General features: G+C 37.8%; 1 protein-coding gene across 17 annotated transcripts in view; it reads right to left on the bottom strand.

Moving 5' to 3' along the window:
- ROBO2 (roundabout guidance receptor 2) overlaps positions 1 to 25,408 on the bottom strand; it is a 1,015,778-nt gene that overhangs the window by 842,969 nt on the left and 147,401 nt on the right. For 15 of the 17 annotated variants that reach the window (XM_086883511.1, XM_086883516.1, XM_086883512.1 and 12 more), the window contains exon 1: positions 18,347 to 18,543. The exons of the other annotated variants lie outside the window; for them this stretch is intronic. In XM_086883511.1, the coding sequence (XP_086739637.1) occupies positions 18,347 to 18,470 (124 nt within the window). In that variant the 5' untranslated portion in view covers positions 18,471 to 18,543. Of the gene's footprint in view, positions 1 to 18,346; positions 18,544 to 25,408 lie in introns of those variants that run through there. 17 annotated transcript variants of the gene reach the window in all.

The raw sequence follows: 25,408 nt of genomic DNA, 5'->3' as shown, positions 1-25,408 counted from the left end.
AAAAAAAACCCTGCTTTTCATAATTTTATCATTTTTGGACTGAAATAAGTATTACTACACATTATCAACACTCATTTTAAGACCTTTTACCATTGAGGTGCAAATTACAAATTTACCATAAATTAGTATATTTTCAAACATAATTTTTGAAATGTACATTTGTGTAAGACAAAGTGTTAAAGAAAATACTAAAACCTTCATGGGAATGTTTAAGACTTCTCCTTAAAAGCTTAATTGCTCCCTTTGGAGACATTGTAATCTATTGAGTAAATACTTATTTATAGACCTTTTAATTGGTGGATTACATTAACAGATATTAGGATATATTTTGAAGGCAAGTATATTGACCTTGTGGAGTCCAATGCCTCCTTATATATAGCACATTTACTGGCAGAAAATTCTATACTTCTAATTATTAGTGAAATTGATTTTTACAACTTCTACGAGATTGAGTTCACATATATTTAAAGGAAATATTGGCAAACTGTGTCTCTTCCCTAATAAACCATTGGGAACAGTAACATTTCAGTCCTACCTTCAGCAGTCCCTAAGCAGTAGAAACCCAGCTCTTTACTTTATCCTTAATCTCTGAATTGAACCACAATAAAAATAATAATAAAAATCGGTATTAGCATTCAAATTCAGCCTTTTGGAGTAAGCTCAGGAGGCAGAGCTGTGGTTTTAAAAGGGGACAGCAGGAGCCTGGAGCTACCACTGCAGACCCACTGCAAAACCTGCAGACAACTCCTGCACCATCTTAAACCTGCCCATAAATGAAGAACAGGTAACGACAGTAGCCAAAGCATCAAGACAGAGACAAGAAGAGGGGGGTAACAGGACCCAACAACCCAAACACCATGAACCTCAGAATGTAAATGAGAGGAACAATGGGGTGACTTGGGGTGGAAATACATTTTTTTAACCCCCTCATAGTGTGCTTCCATGGGGTTATGCTGAACTGCTTTTTCTCAGATGCTTCATCAAGAATTGTATGGGAAGCCCCTTTACTAATTAAATGTACTTTGGTAAAGAAAAACTAGGGAATTGGAAATAAAGAGCCATTATAGGAAATATCTTTTTATTATTGTACTGTAAGAGACAGGCAGCACAATTTGGCAGATCACCTAATCTCTGTATTTCTCAGATCTCTGTGTAGTTACTAGATAAAACTCTCCCCAGGCAAGAGGACTGTGAGCTTAAATTTACTTTTGCAGAGGAAGGGAATAAAAAATTATATTGGTAGCTGCTTGGAAGGGCAGTTCCCCCTGTAAGTAGGACAGGCAAAAAATATCAGAGACAAGTCTGGACAGTAGGTTCCATCAAAGCTGGCAGGAAAGTTTGCAGACTGGTGTTTTTCCCTGCCTTTCAACAAAGCTAGACTTATAAATGGCATGGTCAAACAGATTCCACCAGCAGGTGAGAGTCAAAAATTAAAGCCCTGATTCCCAGCTTAGTTGTTCCTCTCTAGTAGGCAAGCACAGGCAGTAGAGGTTATTGAACCGGATAAAAAGACAAATGTGTTGCTTCCTCCCAGACACAGTGAGTACTATGCATCACTGTCAAAAAGCCTGAATAAAAGACCTTGTCTTGGTGTATAAATCCCCTGGTGTCTGTACCACTCTCATGAAATTCTTGAGTGCAAAACTTGTGTGAAAAGTTACAACATAAAAGAATAAATGGTTGGTTACGCAGCACCACCTGCCACTGCCAGCAACCTTGAAATTCAGCTGGGCTTGCCAAAGTGGGAATCAGCTGTACTTCAAAACACTTTCTGTAACTGAGAAACAGTGAAAAGGGTAGGTAAGGAAGATGCAGGATGAGAAGGTACAATAACTAAGCCTCTGCTCACTCCTGCAGCCACCAGTTCAAAGCAGGAGTCTTGAGATTTCTCCGGAGCTGAGTGGGTGTGTGCTCACAGACAAACCATGGTGATTCCCAAGGCATCATTTTTCCTTCTCTTCCCATTCTAAGCACAAGGTAGAGAGCATATCAAAAATCACCAAGACAACCTTGGGGTTTCCACCTTGCCTTCCTCTTGGACCTTAGCTCCTCTCAGAAAGGAAGGCAGAAATAGAATCCAGATTTTACAGCTGCTGGCTGGGAGCCAGAACAGCAGCTAATGTTGTTAAAATCTGATCCATGGTTTGATTAGATGGTGGAAATACCTACCCCCCCCCCCCAACTTTTATTTCCCCTTGAGGTGAGCGAGCATATGTCATTTTTTGAGTTGCAAGACTTAAAAAATTATTTAGAACCTCAGATATCATGTACACATCATTTATATCACAAATAAACACACAAATATATATGCCTTTTATGTCACACCTAAGCATATGTGATCTTTCCACAAACCAAAGTGAGAAACAAGCAGGAAATCTGTAAAAACTATTTTCTACCCATGGATGGAATTAGCTTCTGTGAACCGATGGGATAATCAGTTTTACAAACATTCCCAGGGCAGCCACTTCTTCCACCAAGCCCATATAAGAGACTTTATAGAATGCAACAACTGGTTGTTTACAATGTGATAAAGAAAGAGACATCCACAGAGGAAAAAGAAATGTGAATATGCAAAGATTTCCAATTAAAATGGAAGGGGAGGGGTTAGAGGTAGATAAGATAGATCTTAAAGTGCAGTTTTCATTTCTACCTATTGCCACATAATATCTGTTCATTAACTTTAGAAAGCAGCAAGTGCTGAACTATTTTGTCTTATGAGTTGCTGATGCCTCAAGTTTCTGCTATGTTTTCTGAGTTTCATCTTGGTTTTTTTTCCCTCTGGGTCTAGTTACAGAACTTTTCAGGTTTTGATAAACACTCCTGAATGTGCTGCTTAGAAGGTGCTATTAACATGCTAAGAAGTTCTGGAAAGAGAACATTAACAGAAAAAGAGAAAGAGGATCAATCCATAGCTACAGAGTCTGTATGTTAAAAGAAACCCACAATAATTCAGCCCAGGTAAGGATATACACTCTGGAGGAATGAAGAGACTAGCTTATGCCATGCAGATGCTTTCCTTTGTTTGATGCTGCTGCAGCTGTACAGCCTCAACCCATCATTACAGCACCTTTAGTTCTGTAATGCTGTGCCTTTTTTACTTTCTTTCTGAAAATGATGAGAAAAGGCACCCACATGCTTCTTTCCAAATGCCAGCACATAATTTGTGTGCTTTATACTGTCTTGCATACAAAACTTAAAAAAAAAAAAAAAGACAATTATGATTTGGAGAGGTTTTCTTGCATCAAGTCTGGACTGCTTGGGCAAGCCTTTGTGCTGTTTCCTTTTCCATTCTTTGCCAAATTTGTTTCTGTTTTACAAACTGTTTGATGCAACAGTCTGTTTCTTTTTATGTTATAAGGGACCAGGGACTCTTGTCTCGAGATTCACATATTTGTTTTGATTCAAATGTTATTTCTACTAGCCAAAATAATTTGTAAAAGTCACATCTCATTTTCTTGATTTACATTTTAGTGTACATGGCTATATTATGTGAAAACAATTACCTTTAAAGAGTAGCCAAAATACAACAACATGCAAATTTTAAATTAATAACTACACAAATTTTTGTTCTGTTAAGAATTTAAGATAACTTCAGGACCTCTGTGTGACTCTGGAGTGCTGTGTACAGTTCTAGACCAGGCTCTGCTTGGTGGCACCCAGCAGTGGGACAAGAGGCCACAGGCAGAGACAGATGCCCAGGAAGTTCCACCTGAATATGAAGAACTTCTTCACTGTGCAGTGACCAAGCACTGGAACAGATCACCCAGAGAGGGTGTGGAGTCTCCTCCACTTGAGATATTCCAGAAGTGTCTGGACACAGTCCTGTGCCACATGTTCTGGAATGACCTGCTTGAGCAGGGGGGTGGGACCAGATGACCAATAGTGATCCCTTCCAACCTGGAATTCTGTGATACTTCTGTACTTCCTAGTGGCTACAGAAACAGGAAAAACCTGTCTCTTCAAATGCCACACAGAAATGAAAACCAATGTTTTTACAATAAAATGTTACCATAGTATTTCTACACTGATCATCCTGGAATGATAGCCCTTAGTTTTTCTGCACTGTCACTTGAATTTTGGAGGAAAGACATAGACAAGGCCCATGGGAAAAAAAAAAACATTCCTTTCCCTACCAACCAAGAGGGAACAAAGCACACTGCTTGCTTAAGGATGATGCATTCTGGACTTTTCAGAAAGAGGAAATCTCCTGTGAATAGTGCAGACATTTTTTAGTTTTCTGAAGAATGAGTGATAACTGGTATGAAACCTCAGCAAAAATCCCTCCCACTGACGTGCTTCCTCTGACAAATCCAGTTGTTAACAATGTTTTCTCCTCATCCCTCAGTGCTTATGTCTGATATTTTCTGGTATTCTGTTTGCAAAACCAAAAAAAAAAGGAAGCAAATAGAGGTGCTAGATTAGAAAAGGCAACAAACATTTAAATGTAGTACTTAACATTACATTGCCTGCAGTTTAACTTTGTGCTGTTTCAAGCAGGCACTGCTGGAAGGGTCTGAGCACTCAGGCGTGCAGCTGGCCCTATCACAGGTGATAGAGCTGCTTCAACATGATAAATTCTTTTGAAGGCAAGTATAAAAAAGCTTTGATTCATATACACTGAAACTTGTTATAAGTAATGAATGATTTAGATGAAACACATTTAGCACTGTCTCGGAACGAACATTTATTACAAACATACCACAACATCTAAAGCAGTGGCAGATAGCACACCATCAATCAGAGCAGACCACCAAAACAAATTGTGCCTCATAAACTACTTTAATATGTCACACAGCTTCCAAATATACATCACTGATCCATTTGTTACAAAGCCTAGGCTACTTTTTCACTGACAAGTCAACGACATTTGGTATTTTCATTTATGTGCGATATCACAATGAATCTAAGGACTCCATTCACCCAAAATTAGGTTCCTGCCAGTACTGGTCTTTAATTCTCCTCAGGCTTGCACAGTTCTGCACACATGGATCTTGGTAATGATGCCTGTCTACAAAGACCCATTTGCCAGTGTACTTTGTCTGTATATTTTAGCAGCATCTTGCTAACTATTTCAAGTCCTCAAGCTGCAGTTCCCTCTATACCCATGCAAAATTTATGGCCCAAACTGATAAGAGCAGGCAGCAGCACAGTAGCAGTTTTAAAGGGCATATGTTGCATGCTGGAGAACAGATTTTTCAACTAATTTTGAAGAAGCGATTGAGGAAGGTGTGTCTACTTTTCTCTTCCAATATCAGCAGAAATGCCTATGAAATAATTCCGCCACAGAACAGCAAAAAATTAACTCATATTATTATTATTAACTCGTCTGACAGACTGCACAGACTTAAAGCTTCTGCATTTATATTCTCAGGTCTGTACTAAAGCATAGCTAATATTAAAAAAAGTTTATTTTCCAGTGTGAGGATTAATCAAACAGTGTAAACCACCAAAAACGAGCACTTCATCCTCCATCTTCTAGAGGTATAAATGACAAATTATGCTTCAGGAAAATGCCTGAGTACTGTAAATACAAAATTAAGAACAGGGATTTCACCAAATTTGTAAGAAACCTATGTTAGAAAAAAATTGTGCTGAGCAGAGGATGAAGAAGTTAAGAGGCTTGTTTTTTATTAGATTTCCAAAAATCTGTAGCGCGTTTCCTAGTCAAATGTCTCTTCTTGTCTCTCAAACAAGACTGGAAAGCATACAGCTCACATAAAGTTTGGTGTAACCAGTCTTAAGGGATTTCCAGCTGCATCCCATAAATTCAGATTCTCGGGACAATGAGTTACATGGTCTCACCAGTGTACACTAAATTTTTTGCTACTCTGCAGACTGCTGCTGTGTCAGACAGAGAACACATCTGAGGCAGCACCAGCACAGGCTGCCCAGGGCTGTGAGTAAAGCAAAGCTCTGCCAGGTCAGCACCAGTGCTGTGGTGAAACCTACTGCACACGGCTTCCAACTCACATGCTTCCCAACAAATTGTCAATTTTACATTTTAAACACAATTCTTCACACACTCTTCACCCGATCTTGCAAACCAAGCGTTGTGACTGAACTTTTAAGGAAGTTTGCATTTTTATGAGATATTTTTTAGTCCTCCTTGAAAGTCAGTGTTACCCCTGTCTCATTTATTTTTAAGTATCAAATGTTACTATTTAAACCCTATAATGTGTCATTGATCTGCACGTTAAGCATCCACTGAAATCAATAGCCCGTTCAGTGTAAAAAAATCAATGGTATGGTATAATCCTAAATAAGTATTCTGCACACAAAACTCTGTGATGGCACCTTGATTTCAGTCTTTCATGTATGGCTACTCAAGCTAAATATTTATTAATGTTATACTTGTACAAAGAAGACAAGAAAACTGATAAAATTAATGGCAGGTGCAGTGTCATTAGTGGTGTGAATAATGTAATTAGTCAAAACATTTCTAACACTTTTAGAGGATATCATAAGAATAAGAAATAAGAAAAGACAAGCCATTATGATTTTCCTAAATGATAATACTCCTATATATCCTAGATTTATGCCAAAGCCAACACAAACTCGATGACACCTATTATGAATGCTGAATAATTCTATATCATGTTGAGATCCAAGAGAACACTCATCTGCAATATGACAAGCCATCACGAAAATTTTGGGTTGTAAAGCCTGAAAGAAACATAAATGGACAAAGAGACAAAGAATGTATCTGTTTAGGTTGTGTTTCACTGTCACTGCCAGCTTTGTGGACTGAAAGCATCCCCAGTGGGTGTCCTCAGCAATTCTGCCTTCACAAGGGGTTTCATGAGCAACTCGGAGCTGCTCTGCAAACCTCTCAGCAGACAGAGGGAGCACACACAGCCCTGGTTCAAAAGGAACATAATGTGTCATGACTTAATAGTGTTTGATTTCTCCCCAGTGGTTTTTTAAGGCTAGAGAGTTGACCTCCTTCCTCCCTTGGTGCTTGACTGTTGACATCTCCATGTTCTTTCTTGATTAACCAAACCTCATCCTCCACTCTATTCCTTAAGCCTGGTTTTTCAAATACTGTTCTTACTGCCTCAGAAAAGGAGGAAAAAAAGGATTGGACAAGGCAGCTACATAGAACACTTATTGAGATAGGGGGCTAAAATCCCACACCAGGCTTAGCAGCTGTGATAATGATGTATAATTTAATTGAAGCTATACTGTGAGCCTCAAAACTACTTCAGACCTTCTCCCATGTTTATATATTATTCAGGCTAATGGCAACCCTGAAATAGAAAAAGCTTCTTATCTCTTAAAACTTTTATTGCAGTGAGTTCAAAATGCACAAAGCTGAGTGCTGGTCTGTCTGCTTTAATGCAAAGTGAAAGGAGGCTGTTTCCAGTGCACTTTTGCATCTCTGTCTTGGCAAAAAGACAGATGGGACTGGATGCCTTAGAAACCAGGGATGCCATGGCATGCAAGAGAAATTTAAAGGTTTGAGCTGTTTCTATACTTAAAATATGTTATCTGTGTCTGGCCATTATTTGTTTTCACTTTTTTTTCCAACACAAGTTCATAAAAAAAAATATAAATCCCATTAGACAAGACAAAAATCTATAGGAATCAATACAAATGGCACCTCCTTTGCATTTTGTGCAAGTTAAATGACAGATCTTGCTGCTGCACATTTTATACTGTTACAAAAGCCTGTGTCTACAGGGTGTTTGAAAACTAACAGGATAATTTAGAGAAGGATGACAAGTGGCTTATTAGCAGTTGTGTTGTCTGGTGCATATCCATCCTGTAGACCAAGCAGCCAAAAAAGATCACTCTTCAAGCTGGTCTTCAGTCTATGCTCAACTTACATGTACAGGGGAATAAAGGAATAAATCAGGGATCTTCAAAGGAAGGTTTTTGCTTCCAGCCATTGTTTATACCACAATGCAAAACTGGAACTCAACATAATGTGATACAAGTGCACATGCCCACATAAAAAATAATACACATATAATCAAATAAAGTAACCCCAAATCACATCTGCGGAAGACAGTGGTCACAGAAAGCCAGTAAGGAATTCTTCAAATCATTTTCCTTTCAAAATGCATAGCAAAATTTCCCCCTGTGGTGACTGTCTATAGGTATTGTGGTGATCGATGAATCACACAGCTCATCTGGTGATCTTTCCCAATGCACAAAGACAACGTTAGTGCCATTAAACATATCAGTCACTGCTGAATTTCTGCTGAGGAGATTATGAACAGATACATTCAGAGCTAGCAACAGCCCTTGCCATGAATCAAAAGTGTGTACTGCTAAACTGATTTAGGGCCTCAAACTACATTATCTGTGAAATGAAATTACCATGTTCTTTGTTTGGAAAAGGAATTGAAAGGACCAATATAGATCAAGTAAATTTACATGCATAATACATTACATTATCCTGTGTTCTCAACACATCTCACTTTCTCTACATGAGGTGCATTTTTTGAGAGCACATGCAAGCTTTTGTAACATAGCTTTTGTTTAAATTAGGCTTTAAGCAAGTTTATGAATCAGTTATAAATCTCAGAGAATTTATGAAAGACAACGTATCTTCTGCAATTTGAATGGTACAAAAACTCTTACCAATTACTGTGATCCTTTCAGATTAAAGAGCAATAATATACTTTCAAAGTATATTTTTTTCAAAGTATTTCAAAAATATATCAGAAAGCAAATTAGTCAAGATACTGAGCTATATTTTCCCAAGAATATAAATTAAGAAAAAGCATATTATCAGGAAAAAAAAAATGTATCAATATGTTCCTCATGATCTGCTGTGCTGTCTCTAACTCTATAGGAATAATTCAAGGTAGCATTCCTTATAAATAGTTTTTCTATTTAAATACAGTAAAAAAGCTATTAAAACTGATTTAAATAAATTAATAATCCCCTGATAAATAGCCTCTGTAGATAACCATGTGTAAAAGGTCTTCTAAAAATTAGAAAACAATTGACAAGCAGAAGAAACTATACACTGAATGTGAAGATCAAAGAAGCTGAGAAACAACCTAACCAATGCACATATAAAACTGCCAGTCACTGGTGGCCAGGAGATGTAATGCAGAATGAGCTCTTAAGACAGCTCAAAGAGTGATATTCTATTAATGTTGGATTTTAAAATATATCCTGTGAGGGGCTGCTGTAGAAAGAGTGAAGTGAGACCATGTTAAACAGAGAATTTATCCTCCTTATGGTAATAGATCCAACGTGTTAACAAATTAATTACGAAAAAAAAGAGTAGAAAAGAAGTATAAACAGTAGATGTTTCTCCTAAACACTGAGAGATTGAAATTAAGCTTTATGCCATTATTGTCCAAGAGGCTTTTTCCTCAGAGTACCAAAAACTGAGATTTTGCCCTGATAGGTGGCAGAGGGTTTCTGTCTCCACACACTGCACCAGGAGGTTCCACCACTCACTTTAGAGAAATCCCTTCACAGCCCTATTGCAATTCCATTCTTAAACTCCCTCAGTAGTCCTGGTCTTTAAAATACATTATTCCTCAAAATAATATTCAACAGCATGAAGGAACTGACTAAACAAAGCTGATTTCTTCAGTTCTCTTCCCATTTCCCTTCTGCTTATCTTCAACACTCAAAAGCAGAAGATTGCAACTTTAAAAATAAAAATGGAAATAAAAATTCAGCAAAGCATAGTGTCGTCATTCTTCTTTTTTTCCACAGTGACTACCAAGAGCTAGAACATTCCCAGATTTCAAGACTGTCACATTTTCAAAGCAGAAGCCAAAAAGTCCAGCAGTGAGAAAAAAAATCAAAATTGCAAAGTTGAAAAACTACTTTTGTCCAGATTTTTAATGAGCTTTTTATCCTTCACCATGCTCTATACCCTCAAACTATTTTAAGCATGCATTTATCCTTTTTGTTATTAAACATGTATTAATAACCTAAATTTTATTGAAATTTATTGAATTGATTCTTGACATCGAAGCAAGAGTAATTCATTAAAACATGTTCTCTCTTACTGCACAAACCTCTCTCAAGTCCATGGATAATCAGCAAGATAACAAATAGCCCAGCCAGACCCACTGCAGAATAATGGATAGCAAATACAGAGTGTAGACAAATTCTCAAGCTTTACACAATCACCAGGGGTATGAAATCACCATAACTAGTGGGAACTGCATCAGTGTCACAATTCTTCCTCTCTCTTCATCAGCCCCAGGACTTTTCCACACTCTCATCTTCAGATCAGCTCTTCCCCAACTGATTTGATCTGTTTGTAGACAAGGACTAACAGAAAGAGCTGTCATGATTGATTATCAAATAGGTCATACCCAACTAAGACTCAAAAACAGATTCTCCTCTCATTTGAAGTGGCATAATTCTAGAAATTTCAGTGGAATTACTCCTGCCTGTAAGAAAGATGTTGAGCACATTCCAGATCCCCCAGACACACCTGATATACAGAACAACACTAAGTTTTTCTCAAGCAAGTGCAAGAAAAAAGACACGATCTTATATTTGCAGAAGACACTTAACCAGAGGCACCCTCAAGGGCTATTTTCTGTGTAATATGCTAATATTTTAAGCCAGAAGTAGCAGATTTGGTATCTCAACTGCTTTCCAGAGAAATGCTGAATGTAGTGAGTGAAAAACCCTGCCTCTTGCCTGGAAATAAAAGAAATTAAGAACACCAACTCTGGTTTCTCAAAGTAAGCACTAATTACACTAAAACGATGATAATGGAATTCAGAATTTCAATATAGCAGTAAGACTTAAAAATATAACTAAAGAATGCTTTAGCTTAATACAACCCAAGACTTGGTATTGTTTTTATTTGGGTGTGTCTGCCACTGGTTTTCAGTCATCCAGTCCTGCAGCTGCTTTCTCTAAGATTTCTAAGGAACCTTTACCTTCATGCGAGAAGAAAGCTAGTGACATGTTCAAATAGCATGAAAGTTGTCTCACAAATTTTCTATAATTAAACAGAGTAAAATACTTCAATATCTCTCAAACACACTTTCTATAATTTTCAGTAAAATTTTGTGGGTTCTTTTTTTTCCTCATTTTTAATTTCCTATATCAAACTTTACATAGATTTCCAATTCTTCTCCCAATAAGATTCTAACCAGTGGGTAAACCAATTGTTCCTTTACTCCTATTTACAGAGCTAAGGATCCCTTTTTTCCTGTTTTACTACTGTCAGTACAATGAACCTCCAAACTAGGTTAAATTATCAAGCCAGAGGCACTAATCTCAGGCAGTGTGGTAAATCTGTGACTTTTCTCTCTAAACTTACCAAAATCCCCCAGTGCACTTTAAATGGAACATACAAAGTCCAGCAGGAAGAAAGGTAATTGTTAACTGAAGCAATGTGTGCTGTTAACAAGAACACTTATCCAGCCTTTCCATGGCAGAGACAGTGAAGAATTTTCAGCTCATTTGCTCCACCATAGACCTGTCCATGCTTGGGACCACAGCAGGAATTTCCCTGGTGATGTCTTCTCACAAATTACATGAGTGTGGAAACCACAGGGTTGTGCCTAAGGCTGAAAGGAAACAGGGAGGTTGTGAGGGATGCTGGTGTTCAGAAGATGTAGGAGTCCAGAGTAAAGAGGAGAGTTACACTTAGGCATATCAAAACTGATTTTTGTGAGGGCTGAGAGTCCTTGACACTGGGAGCTTCTACTGAGCGATCAGCATCTCTAGAAACAAAACTGGATTTTGTCTCTCTCTTGTTTTTTCCATTATTTTAAGTTTGCTCATGCAAGGAAACACAGTAATGGAAAAACACTGGTTTTGAGGGAAAACCCTAGAAATTTTTAATTTTTTTTTACTTCACTTCTCTGTGCAATATAGTTCTGCAACCACAAAGTTGTTTTATTATTTCGCTGACGAGGCTGATGCAGTTTCAAACCTTGTAGGATGAAAACAGTGCTAGATGAGAGCTAACATGACAGAATTCAGCTAAGAACAATATATTAGGATTCAAATATAAATGACTGGAAAAGTAATTTCTTTTGAAGACGCTGTCTCTATTGAGCGGAAATTCTAAAGCAAGAGCTTTACATTGTTGGTGGTTCAAGCAACATTTACCAAAACTAACTAAATTAACTAATCTGTAAAAGCACCATACAATCCTGCCCCCCCTTAAGTACCAACGGACTTAGTACATTAAAAACTTAGTAGAGTTTTTAATGTACTAAGGAAAGAAGTTTTCACAAGATTATGCAGTAATGGCTCTTGAAAGAAGTAATGCACTCTGAGTATTCCTTAGATCACGCTTTGAAGTAAAAAATCAATAGTGTTTAACTGATGAACAACATTTTCTTTGAAAATTTGTAGAAAGGGAAAGCCAAAATAACATTTTCTCAGCCATTCTGGGTATGTGTTTAAGCCTGTTCATGAGTTTGAAAGTGCACATCTGATCTGTGCTCTTTCAACACCTAAAGGCAATGTACACGCATTCATTTTATTTGTGGACAAAAGTAAAGAGAGTATTCTTGTGCTTGCTGGTTTTCTAATGTCAGTGATGCTTTATGGTTGTTCCAAAATCTGTTCAACAAAAAAAAAAATGCAAATAACCAAAGGAGAGGAACCTGTATGCATGGTGGATGAAGTGTTATTTAAATATTCCTTCTGGTTTATAACTGTTTGATCAACATACTTTTTAATATGATAGCAAACATTTCAGGCAATACTCCAAGCACAGGATGTGGACATAGGATTCAAAGGAAGGTGCCACCTTATTAACTTTTTTTTTTCCTGGATAGTCTGGAGCTGCAGGGTGAAGTTATGAGTCGAGTTGAGCTACCCTAAATCAAACCACAATCACAACCTCTTCTCTTCCCTCGTGGCTGTAGCCCCCTTCTATACCAAGCTCCCCTGGGACCTGAGAGTATGCAAATGAAGGGATCACATCAGATAGTGAGTGCCATCAGCCAAATGGATGCCATCCTCTCTTATCTGTCCAATTCCTATCTGCACCAGCTCCCCAGGCAGAGGTGCCAGCAGATGTGCAGGAGCACTGGCACCAGTGGAGGAGCTGGGGGGAAATCCAGCAGACAGGACTCTTAAAAGTTGAAGGAGAAGGAAAACCTAGCTCAGGCCAACTCCGTCTGCTAAAGGATGGCAACCCCTTGTCAGTGGTGGCTGGGAGATTGTTCCCTATGTTTTATTTGCTGCTGTTAATTTTGTGACAGCACTGGTCTGCTCTCAAGTATATGTTACATTTCCCCTACATTGTTCCCCTTGTGACTAGAAAAGTCATATAATTTGCCCTTCCTTGCAGCTGAGAAGAAAACTCTCACAAGCTCAGTTTTCCATTGATCCCATCTCCATTGCCTCTGTCTGTATGAGACTAAATGCAGGTTGCCAAACTTCAATGAAGTATTTCAAATGTCTTCAAAAAGATGAAAAATAGATAAATTTATATTCCATTTATTCCAACAAAATATGTGCAAGAAGCTTCATGCATCTCCAGAGGCCTTTTGGATACAGATTTTACTCCAAAGAAAGTGGTGTAAAAGAAGGTTCAAAAAACTTGTTTGTTATCATGGGATAGAGGCTAAATCTAGACTTTAAAGAAAATAGAAGACTAAATAAAATCCAGTTAATTTCACAGTCACTCTGTATCCAGATAAATACTCTTTTTCTTTTCAAGAACATTCAAAGCAAAACTATTAGAACATCCTTTGGTACATCAAATCACATACTGTGTGTAGTCATATGCTTTATATACTTGCAGTCAAGCTAAAACTGCAGATCCACACTTACAGTACTCAGTTTCTAAAATTAGACTTCTAGATCCTTAGCTATGCACAAGCCACCTCCTCAAATATATTGAGCTTCCTCTGAAGTTAAAAAAATTGTGAATTCCTTACTACTCAAAATCAGGTTGCTTCTGTGAAACATGGGGAAATACATTTAGGACCCTGAGTCTGAAGCTTCTGGTCAGCATTTCATAAGCTTTTCCAATGGAAAAGAGCATGCCAGCATATTTAATCTCACATTATTTAAGAAATAGTGTTAGTAATACAGCATGATAAGATATTAAAAAATAATTCATGCAGTTTATCCTTGGAATTACATAAAATAAATTACTTAAATTAGATAAATGGCAAACTATATAAAGTGTTATGCTTAAAATCACATAAAGTAAACAGTGAATCATCCCAGCACAGCTGGCTGTGCTCTACAAGTGCTGCAAATCAACCACCACATCCAAAGCTCCACCTCTAACCAGACCCCTCATGCCTCACAATCACTCTCACTGAAATCCAGGCCACCTGGATCCATGCAAATGCCTCCTATCTACTTTCATTTATTTCACATTTACAGTGGTGTTGGGGTACTACATGCACCCCAGGTAATGCATGTTGTGATCGGTCTGTAGGGAGACTGAATGTGAGGCGCACAGCTTTGTTCCACCCTCACCACTCATACCTTGCCAGAGACACTTGAGATTTCTAACACTGGTACCTTTTGCCATAAAAATGATTAAACTGCAGTAGAGCTGAAATTGGAACTGAAATATAAGGCTGGATCACTTGCATAATAAACTTTGATTAAGTCATTAAAGAGATTATTGCTTCACTTCCCTGTAGACGGTAAGGACAGGCACCACCCTCATATCGTTCTGTGGGGTCATGCCCTGTGGTTGCATTTTATTTTTATTTCTACAATTTGATCACAAGCAAATTAAGTCACTCTGAGTTCTGAAAATGCAAATTCTTACAGTGAAGCACAAAGGAGCTCTGAACAAACAAGGCTTTGGGGAGAAGGCATTCTTTAAATGGAATTTCCCAGCCCTAGGTCTGGTCCTTTCCCTCAGAAGTCTTTTCATCTCCAACTCCTCTCCCCAGTCCTGAAGGTCTTTTTTCTTCTCTTGGGAGGTGTTGCCAGCACTGCTGACAGATAACTTTCATGCCAGGGCTCCCTGGGGTGTGCACAGAGTCTCTCTGTGCCCCTCCTGAGGCTCAGCTCACCCCAAGGACCATCCCAGAGTGGCTCAGTGTGCCACACCTCAGCTGGGGTGGCTGCTGGCCTGGCACAAGGACCAGATCCTGTTACAGAGAGCACCATGCAAAGAGCCAGGCTCCTCAAAGCTGCCCAGCAGCCTGGATGGGCACAGTCCCCCCCCACACCCAGTGCAATGCATGAGTTGTTTCCAGGATGAGTAAGGAGTTTATGTCCTCCAGGAGTGATCAAACTCATCCTCTCTGAACTTTTCTTTCACAGTCTTACACAGTTAGAAACAAAAGGGCAGATTACTTCTCCTAGATGCCACAGAACAGACACAAATCATATCCACATGTATTTTGCTGGGTACACTCAAACTTTTCCTCCTCAACCCCTACATATGATCAAGATGTATGACAAAGGGAAACTGTTGAAGAAATTCAACAGAAGTATTCAGGAGGGGATAGGCATCAGCAACATCTCAAATTTGCTTTCTGATTTAAGATGAAGTATTGAGTTTATCTTCTTTTCCTCTTCCTAGTTTCTTGGTCTCATTAGAAATCCTTCTTAAACTTGTACCATGGTGTGTTATTTCAGCTTAAAGGGAAAAAGAAATTCCAGTTGATTTGTACATCCAGGTTCTGCTTTTAGACTCCAGTTTATCTTGATCATTAGTTTATAAATCCCAGTTTAACACACATTTAGACACTGCATTCCAATGAATCATTTTGAAAGGTTTTTTGGAATGCAGACTTAAAAACAGCTAGAACTGGTATCTTTATTTTTCTCTGGACCCACATAACAGGACTCATTTGACTTCCTGACACCTAACCTTGCAACTAAATCAGGAGCAGTTTTCTACCAGAATTCCATTCTTTCTTTTAGTTGCATGTGGGTAACATTTTTCTTGCTTTTAGTGAATTCCAAAGAGAAAAATTCAGGTGAGATGAGCTGGTTCTGTCATAAATACAGAATTATACAGTAAGGCCATAGAAAATGTCTTCTCAGAGCTTGTAACTTCAGCAATGTAGTTTTTTTTATTAATTGTACCAGTAAATTCATTAACTTGTACTGATCATGACCAGACCTACAGACACCAAGACTTCCAAAGATGCCTATACTTTACAGCACTTTTGAAACAAAATGTGTCATGGAAGAACTAGAGGATGGTATAAATCAGCTGTTGCTATCCACCATGCAACTCACTTCAGCATAGATAATACTGTGAGTCATCCAATGCATTTCCAGCTGCACATATCCAGCTTCACCTCACCCTTCCCCTCTGAACAACAGAGCTGGAAGTTGGTATGCAGGTCTCTGGCTGTTTGGAATTTCTTAAAAATAAGATAAAAAAATAAAAATAATAATAATAATAAAAAAATAATCTCTGTTGTTGCTTTGGGATGGGCTTCCCAGTGAGCTGCAGTGGAGAAGTTTGCACGCTGACCTCTCAGCAAGTGACACCATGAATTCCATGTGCACACCAACAAAAAGCACTCACATTACTGAGATATAAGCAAAAGCTGATCCGTAATGGTTAATGGAACAGGGAGGTGCACACATTCTGTTTTGGAGGTCAGAAACACTCAGACTACATGATATTACAACAATTGTGCTCTGACAGATCCTGAACTTGGAGCTTTCCCCAGAAAGCAGGCACCCTCTTCAAGCCACACAGTACTCACAGCAATATCACGTATGAAACAAACCACTGGACAGCAGCATGCCGAGGTTTTTGCTGATTCAGAGCTCCAAGCAAACATGACAAATTGCTTCTTAGCCTCCTTGAAACAGGCATCTTCCTTATGCTTTGTTTCAGCTGCAAAAAACACTTCTTAGAACAGCAAAACCCCATATTAAGATATTTTCTGCAGTCAGGTCCACAGTTTATTTTCTACCCATGATAAAAATTCAGCTCTTTGCCTCTGCCTGAGAGTAGGTAAGAGACCAAAGCAATCTAGCCCTCATTTACCAGATTTAATTGAAAATGGGAGAAGGAAAAAAGTTAACAGCATTTCTCAAATCCCAGGAACTTGACAGTGACATATATTCCAAAGTCACATACCTCTGAGAAGAGGTCATGCTGCCCAGAGTAAATAACAGCTTGTAATTTGCAGTGAGGATACCCAGCAGCAGCACTGTGAGATACATGTGATAATGTGATTTACGGGACCAGGAAATAATTTTCAGATATATGTGCTGCATTAACAATCCAGGTTAAGCCTGTGCTGCAACTTTTCCCTTGAAGGTACAGTAGGTGGAAGATTAAATGCAACAAAAGGAAATGTTGAGGGGGGAGGGAGGAGTCTCCTGCTGAGATGTTGTGATAAATTATTAAAACTTCTTTTTAATGTTGATGCTACTCTTTAACCTCAGATCACAATACTGACAGCAGAGAAAAACTGGAAGTGCTATTAAAGCTGTGATAAACACACCATGCTGTGGCAACACTTGTAAGGGGAAAAAAAAAAAAGTAAAAAAAAAATCCTGGGGGTGCCTCCAATCAGCAATATCAAGAAACAAGCAGGGAAAAAATATCAAACTATCTACAATCCACAGTCCCTCAGTCCAAATATTTATGAGATACCATTTATGCTCACTGAGCTATATTAGATTATGAGACCTCAATAACCCATGTTTTCCATAAACAAATGTCATGCAAGGAAGCAAAACAAAGTGAACTTTATGAAAAGGCACATTTAGAGAACTGCTCACAGCATACACAGGGTAAATCTTCTCAGCAGTTTTTAACAGAAGAGGAAAATGGATTGCTGCCTTCAAAAATCATAAGTGTTTTCTCAACATAGCATTTTTTTCGATAAAGTTAATGCAATTTATCTTTATTAACACATCAACACTGACATAGCCAGTCAGCCAATTAGTGCTGCTGGCAGTGCATTTCACAACATCCATGGACTCTAAAAAAATGTCTGTCTAGTCATTTTTACCACACATACTAACAATTCTGCACTCAAAATAGGCTTCTTGCTTTCCTTCTCTCTTTTTCTCCAACACTGTAGCCCCCTCTGACAGGGGTAACATCACTTCCAATAAATCCATAAGAGTCCCAGAGGCTCCATAATGAAAAGAACAATCTGAATTCTCACAATCCAAAAAAATCTCTAAATTTCTAAATGGCATGCATTTATTTGTATCAAGGCCCTAAACAATATTCTGTTAATGGTATAATGCAAAGCAAAATTCCTGCAAGGAATACATACCTTACACAGAGTCAGCCAAGCAAACTAACAAGAAAACAAATTAAACTCCATGCTCTCTTTTTAGCATCCTACTGCAAACCCACACAGCAACCTGAAATCTGAGTCACTCAAAATAGCACAGGTATTCTCCTGAGATTACTTTTAATACAGCTTTTTAGTACCTTACCCAAACATCCATTACAAAACTTTTCCTTTCCACTTACCCCCCTTCCAGTGTTTGCCTTTGGTCCTGCTAAGCTTGCTCAGGGTTGGTCCAGAGAAGAGCAACATCAAAATGAAAAGAAGTTCAAGCATAGTGATTTTCCCCCGTTTCAATGATAACAACATTTCCACAAGTTATTTTAAAAATATAAAAAAGAAAAAAAAAAAAATTAAATCTCACATCTTCTCCCCCACTTTGTGTTTACTTAGGGAAGAGTGATTAATCATTGAAAAATTAGAGCAATTGCTCCTCTCAGACGCTGAAGTAATATTTCAATGATGTAGCCCTGAGGAAAGCCACATTTCTCACTGATCCGATTTCTCCCACACAACATGCAGCCAGCACCGCTGCTACTACAGCAGCTATAAAATAATTTCTGCTCCTCACTTGGGTTTCTGTGGGAATATACTCCTCAGCTTGCAGCGTGAGCTTGATTGAAAATGATAAATACAGTAATGCTTGTGTCCAGCAGAAAAGAGAAAAGATGTCAGGACTGTGAAAAAAGATGAGAAGCAGTTGTACTGACAGCTTTAAGCCTGACTGTCTGATCCTAATAGCTGTGCAACCAACCAAATTGCTCTTTTAAGAGTAATAAGGCTTCAGTGAAAGCTGGTGTCACTGCCACTTGGGTAGGTAGTGCAGGGCTTGAAAATCACCAAGGAACCTGCTGGAGATAACGACTGCCACGGTCCCAGCTCCGAACGCAGAGGGCTGAGCAGAATACAGTATGCACAGGGAGCATTTAATCTCTATTGTGTGCAGGAGATTTCCTGCTTTGCACTGTGCCACTGCTCAGGACTCCTCACTGCATTTTCTTAAGGCTTTACTTCATATTTTAAACAAAAATGCAAGCTTCAACACACTAATTACTTGCAGCATTTCTGAATTATTGCATGGGAAGAACCCTGAGTGCTTTTTTTTTTTTTTTTTGGTAGCTAACAGGAAGAACAAATCTTTAGCAGTAGCAGCAATCTTTCCACTGCACAGAGCAGCTATGCATTTTATATTTTCACACTGACTATCCTTTGGATCTCCAAAATCCAGGGGGCAGGAACACAGAGTGGAAAGGGAAGGAAAGAGAAAGGGCACATTCAATAGTGCACATATTCTCAAAATAATAAATTGCAGTCAATTTTTCCTTTAATAGGTGCTACTGCCACAGAAATAAGAGTTACTACCTACATCTCCAAATGTTTGTATTTAAGATACAAACTGACTCTACTGGATCAGCAAACACAAGACTTTCTGTGCAAAATTTTGGATTTTCATAACAGGTACTCTGAGAAAGATCCCTGACATTCAGACTGCCCAAACAGTTTTGAGATGCCCAGTGCTTGCTTAAGTGTGCCCAAAAGCTTGAATTCATCCACAGTCTGGCATTTTGTTGTTTCCATATAAGCGTGCAGTACTCAAATCAATGAGCCACAAAACTTGTGCTGTAGATTTATACAAAAAAAAAAATAAAAATCAATGTCTTTAGAATGACAAAGCAACGATGGTCACAAATTCCCTGAAGTTATCACATTTTCAACCACAGACATGATGCCCTTTTCAGTGCAACATTAAAAAGATGGTATTAATAAATCTAAAGCCTTGCTTATTCATCTGATTAAAGAACGATACTTTGACTGGTGGAGACAATCATGAACATCATGGTGTTCAGAGATTATTTTTTTTTTAAACAAACAGCATGTAATATCACAAACAAGGAAATATTGGGATTTCACCACGACCATATCAATGATGAAAGATCTTTTAAGTTCTACAATATATTTATGGACTTGTTTGGGGATGCAACATTTGCATTTAGACAGAAAACAAACACATGCTGATGTACAGTTCTTTATCCCTCTGTGCATTAATTTTTAAAAGTTATAAGACAGCCTACCAGATGCTGAGTCTGATGCATCAAGGATGATGTTTATGGCTCTTAGTTGCCAAAAAATTGGGTCAGTATCTGTCACATAGAGTCAACTAAGCCGTGGCTTCTGTTAAATTTCTCCATCAAGCCATTCTTAATCACCAGTCTCATTGCTAATAATTAAAACACCATTTCTTCTATTTCTCTCTTAAATGTTACTGAAATGAGGCAGGCAGACACTCGTGTTTGTTTTGATTGCTAGCACCATGTGATGTGTTGAAGAACCAAAAAAAATCTTGGGACTTCACAGAGGTTTCATGATTTTTACATCTGGACAATAAGAAAAACTTAGACTAAACAACCCCCAGCCCCACCCTCCTCAGGTACCATAAGTAAATCAATTAACTTCAAAGTTTTGGATCAGATAGCAAATACTTTCCATGTCCAAGACATGTGACAACATCAGTCACACCTCAGAACTTTTGACAGATCTTTGTCTGAAGCCTTATGGCTCTTTTACCTCCCACATCCTTTCTTCAGTCTTCATCTTGTTTTCAAATCTTATGCTCCCCTGAGAGTTTATCACACTATCCTGTTCCTACCCCTACCCATGAGCAATTCAGCCATGGGGAAGATTGTTCTTAATGGTGACAGGCTTCCTTAAAAGTACCCCTTTGTTCCCTACACTGCAAAAGAATTCAACCCAGCCTGGATACCTTGTATGCTCAGCATTAATGAAACCAGTGGCTTTTGGAAGGTATGATGAGTTCCTGTCAGCTTTCTGCCATTCCTGACACGAGCCTCCAGCAGCTCAGCAGGATCAGGTATTACCTGAGCAGCTCAGGGGATACAGAAGGAGAAGGGCAGGACCACCAAGGAGCATAAGGAAAACCACCACAGCTGCTGGTCATGGCTGTTCTTGGTTCAGTCTAATGCCTGAAGTGCCCAGACTCACACTCTGATGATGGTTTTCTGCATTATTTTACAAAAGATAAATTTTGGAATCCATTTAGGATTATATTAGGAGTGGGCAGGCAGACCTCCAAGGAAGCACAGAAAAAATTGTTATCCCTTATTATGAAATTTATTGGGTTTTTTTAATTCCCTCATTTCCAGGTTCATAAGAATTTCAATTTTCCAGAGTTGAAATGCCTCCATAGGAAAGATATGGTTTTAAAAAAGATTATACAAACTTCTAGGATGGAACATCAGAAAGACAAAAGGAACACAACATTTCTTTTTATTTCAAGTATCATGATTTTTAAGTCAACATAGTGTTTTAGAGATATAAAATGACTAATTTGTAATTCTATTTCAAGCTTTGAATGTGCAGTAGTGGAAACAAAAAAAGTAACCAGTCTAAAGTCCACCTTTATGTCTGTTACTATTACAGCAAAAGCTCCTCAGAGAGCTACAAGAGGCAAAAAAAATCCCATGTCAAGTAAATGTCCCTGATGACTGCCTAGCTCCCTTTTTGATTCATTTATGCTTTTCTCCACACCCATAGGTCCTAACAATGAGTTCAGCATCTTTACTTCCTCTTATTTCTTTGAAAAGCATATTTGATAAATTTATTGAGATAATTTAGGGTTTTCCTCATAAAAAAAAAAAATAAAAATCCTTCATCTTTCCTCATATTATGATTTTCCAAATACCCTTCATACAACTTACTCCAGTAAAAAATTTCTCAGACCAAAGATTCCCAGACTCACAATTATCCTTGGTGCCTTCACCTTAAGTATATCCAGTTCTAATTTAGTGTTTATGAGATCAAGTCAAGAGAAAAGCCTGCAGTATTCAAGATGAATTGGCAGTTGTATATTCTCTCCTTCATTCTGCTCATGAAGCCAAAGGGCAGCAGCTACGATTAAGCTGGAGTTATGTTTATAAATGCCTACAACATTAATGAATACAGAGGTTCTTTTTAATTAACAGAATTGTAGGATGTTTACTCTGAGGCAGTATACACCAGCAACCTAAATAAGAAACCACTCATGAGACACCCAGGAAAAAATATGTCAAAGTTATTTCAATCTGTAGCTGGTATAACCAACTACCTGGTCACTCTTCCTTTCCATATTCTCCTTTTGACTAATCTGTATCAGGCACAAAAGGCTGCTGGTATAAGCACTTGGTTAAAACCCTCAGGCTTGAATAAACAGCAACAGCAATTTCACAGAAGCCTGAATATCAGAGCCCTGAGCAAAGTGGTCTTGTAAGAGTTATATTTTGGAGAGCTCTGCTGCTTTCAGGCTATAGGGGGCATAGGCTCAGTTGCTTGCTTACTGACATATTCTTGGGCCCTTTTATTTGCCATCCAGGTTCCATTTCACTACAGGGAAGGTTATGGACTTCCTCAAGATCCTTCAGTAACCTCAAGGAAGAACAGCATGCAATAGCACAGGCATTTTTCATTGTAAACCCTAGTACTTCATAATTATAGAATTGTCTTAACACTTGAAGAAGCTCCAAGAAGGAAAGATTAGCAGCTTTCACTCTTCCAATTTCAGAACACTGGACTAACAAAATAAAAAATATCAGATCTTTCAGAAATAGATAGAAATGACTGTTTAGACAGTCACGACTAAGATGAGAAGGAATCGTGACAGAAGCTGAAATGTCCATCCTCTCCCCCTAAGAAGTTACCAATATTTCATTTTTTCCTACCTCTTTCCTTCTCCATCATCCCAAAGATCCAAAACAGCCAGCATCTGGCAGCATGAAAATGCCCATGACTAAATGAACTTTGCAAAATGAATATAATCAACACCAAACACTACAAGATGGAAATATTACATCCTTCATTGAAGGCATGAAGAATATTTTTCTGCTGTCTCCCTCACTATGTACAGAGACCCAAGTTGCTGTGGGCCATAATTAATTCAGTTCTTTTTAGGCATGAAAATTGTTTTGATTTTAAATACTTTCAGCTTAGGGCATTCTAAATATCTGTGGAAACCTCCTGGGGATTTCTGTTAGCCACGGACACCAATGGAAGCAACATTTTATGATACTTGTAACATAGTACCATGCCAAATAAATACAGAGCCTTCTTAAATCAAAAACATATTTGAAATTCCTTCCAATTCACATGATTTCCAGGGATTAAGACACCAGTGCTTGCACAGAGCACAGTCTGCACTTCCATTGCAGGTACTGTGAAAAACCATTGCTATTCCCCCTTCACCAATATAACCAAATAAGATGTTCTGACTATCACTGCATGCCAGTCCACAAATACTAGGTTCATTTTGCTTTTTTCTGGTAATAAAGTGAAGGATCAATGTATAGCAATACACTATAATAACTGCTTTAGTGCAGTAGAAGAAACACATCAATAAAACAAAGAAAATAAGTCCAAGATTCACACTTCTGTACTGAGGGTTATTTCTGTTTATGCTTAGAGGTCTAAGGCCTTTCTGATACTCTGCAAATTACATTATGTACAATGCAGAAGAACATTAAATTTATTTCATAATATTCTGTACTCATCAATCAGGATTTATAGGAGATTTATATTTAATATACAAGGAGTTATAATAATGCACTTTGAATTTACCACTTATTTCAGTCACTATTTCAGTGCAGAGTTTCAGTTCAAAAAGTATAAATTTGTTTGACAGCTTGCAGGCAACCAAAAACTGCTTAAATTCTTGCTAAACAATGGGAAAAAGCCAACTTTTACCTTTATCAATATTTTTAATAAAATTATTAACTTAGAAAATCTTATCCACCATATCCAACACGACAATTTTAAATTCTTTCAACACTGACAAAATGCTATACTGCTACTTTGAAATCTAATTGTTAAACATGACCTATCAAAAATGCTGCTTATGCTTAAAAAACTTTACCTACAATTTAACTGCAATATACTAATATATATAAAATTTAATAATATGTAAGAAATATTATTTATTTTAAAATAACACAAATTGTTAAACAACATACACATGCTGTTTCCCAAGGAGCTGCTTTGATAAGAAAAATACCATATGAAGTCATAAATCACAACAGGAGGTAAGACCACTAATGAGACAATTTTCTGTGTTTTGTGCTACAGAATGAAAATACATTTCTGGTTTTGACAAAGGGGAAATGGAAAAAGCAAACAATTCTGGTCTAATTTACCTCTTTTCTAGTACTGAAAAACCCTACCATATGTTATCTTATTGTATTCTAGTTTGCTTTATTTACTACCAGGAAATGGAGTATTTATCCAAAATGCAACTATGAAATTATTGGCACATGATACCTGTCCAACAGGAGGGGGGAAAAAAAGATTAATTGAGGGCAAAGTAACTTGCAGCTAGAAAAGATGCCAAGATTTATTTTCATAAACTGTAAACTATTAAAGCAATAGTTATACTTTGAAAATATTTAATAAAATACTTTCAACTATCATACCAATTTTTTTAAAACTTTTTTTGGCAGGCCTAACATTTCTAACAGCCGTGATCAAGAGAGAACAAAGCTGAGAAGCTGGAAGTACCAGTTCCTATATAAAGTAGTCATAACCCACCTTCCATGACACTTAAAGGCTCTGATTTGTCAATAAATAAATTCAGGTTATTATTCCTGGGAAACTGTATGTCCAGCTCACATTTCATTTATAAAATAGGTCTTTATATCTGAGAGCTTCAAATATTTTGTGCGTCTTCCAGTTTATTGACTTATTTGGAAGTATTTAAGACATATTCTCTTTAAATTTCACTATGCACAGCTTTGAAGACACTAAGTACTAGTCTGGTCCTCTCCTCTGGATTCCAGTGAATTTTTGAAGTGCTTTGGCTCTGCAATACCCAGTAACCCCATTAGGAAGAATTGACTAACACCAGTCAATCAAACCTCTCTGGATGCAATCAACAGATATTAAACATGGAGAAGACAAGCTGAGTAATAAAATATTTGTATCTCCATATAATAAAGATGTGGGAAGAAGACGAGTTCTGTTGGAAAATGGATTTATATGGGAACTGACATTTTAGATCAGAAAGAAAAGAGGAAAAAGATGCAACAGGAAATATTGCCAGCAACAAAAGATATATCAGATTCCTCTGAACATACATTGATCCAGTTGGTTTTAAGCTGAGGATGCCTCCAGTGCTGTGAAGGTGTCATATTTCAGGTGACTTGAAACAATGAAACTCTGACTAATTGCAGTTTATGAAAGATATTAGCTTGTTTTCCTTTTATGGTGTA

This window comes from Cyanistes caeruleus, chromosome 3 (assembly GCF_971803275.1).
Source record: "Cyanistes caeruleus chromosome 3, bCyaCae1.hap1.1, whole genome shotgun sequence".
Classification (NCBI taxonomy): Eukaryota; Metazoa; Chordata; class Aves; order Passeriformes; family Paridae; genus Cyanistes; species Cyanistes caeruleus.
The sequence above is the reverse complement of the archived record's forward strand: the minus strand, read 5'-3'. Positions and strand labels throughout refer to the sequence as shown.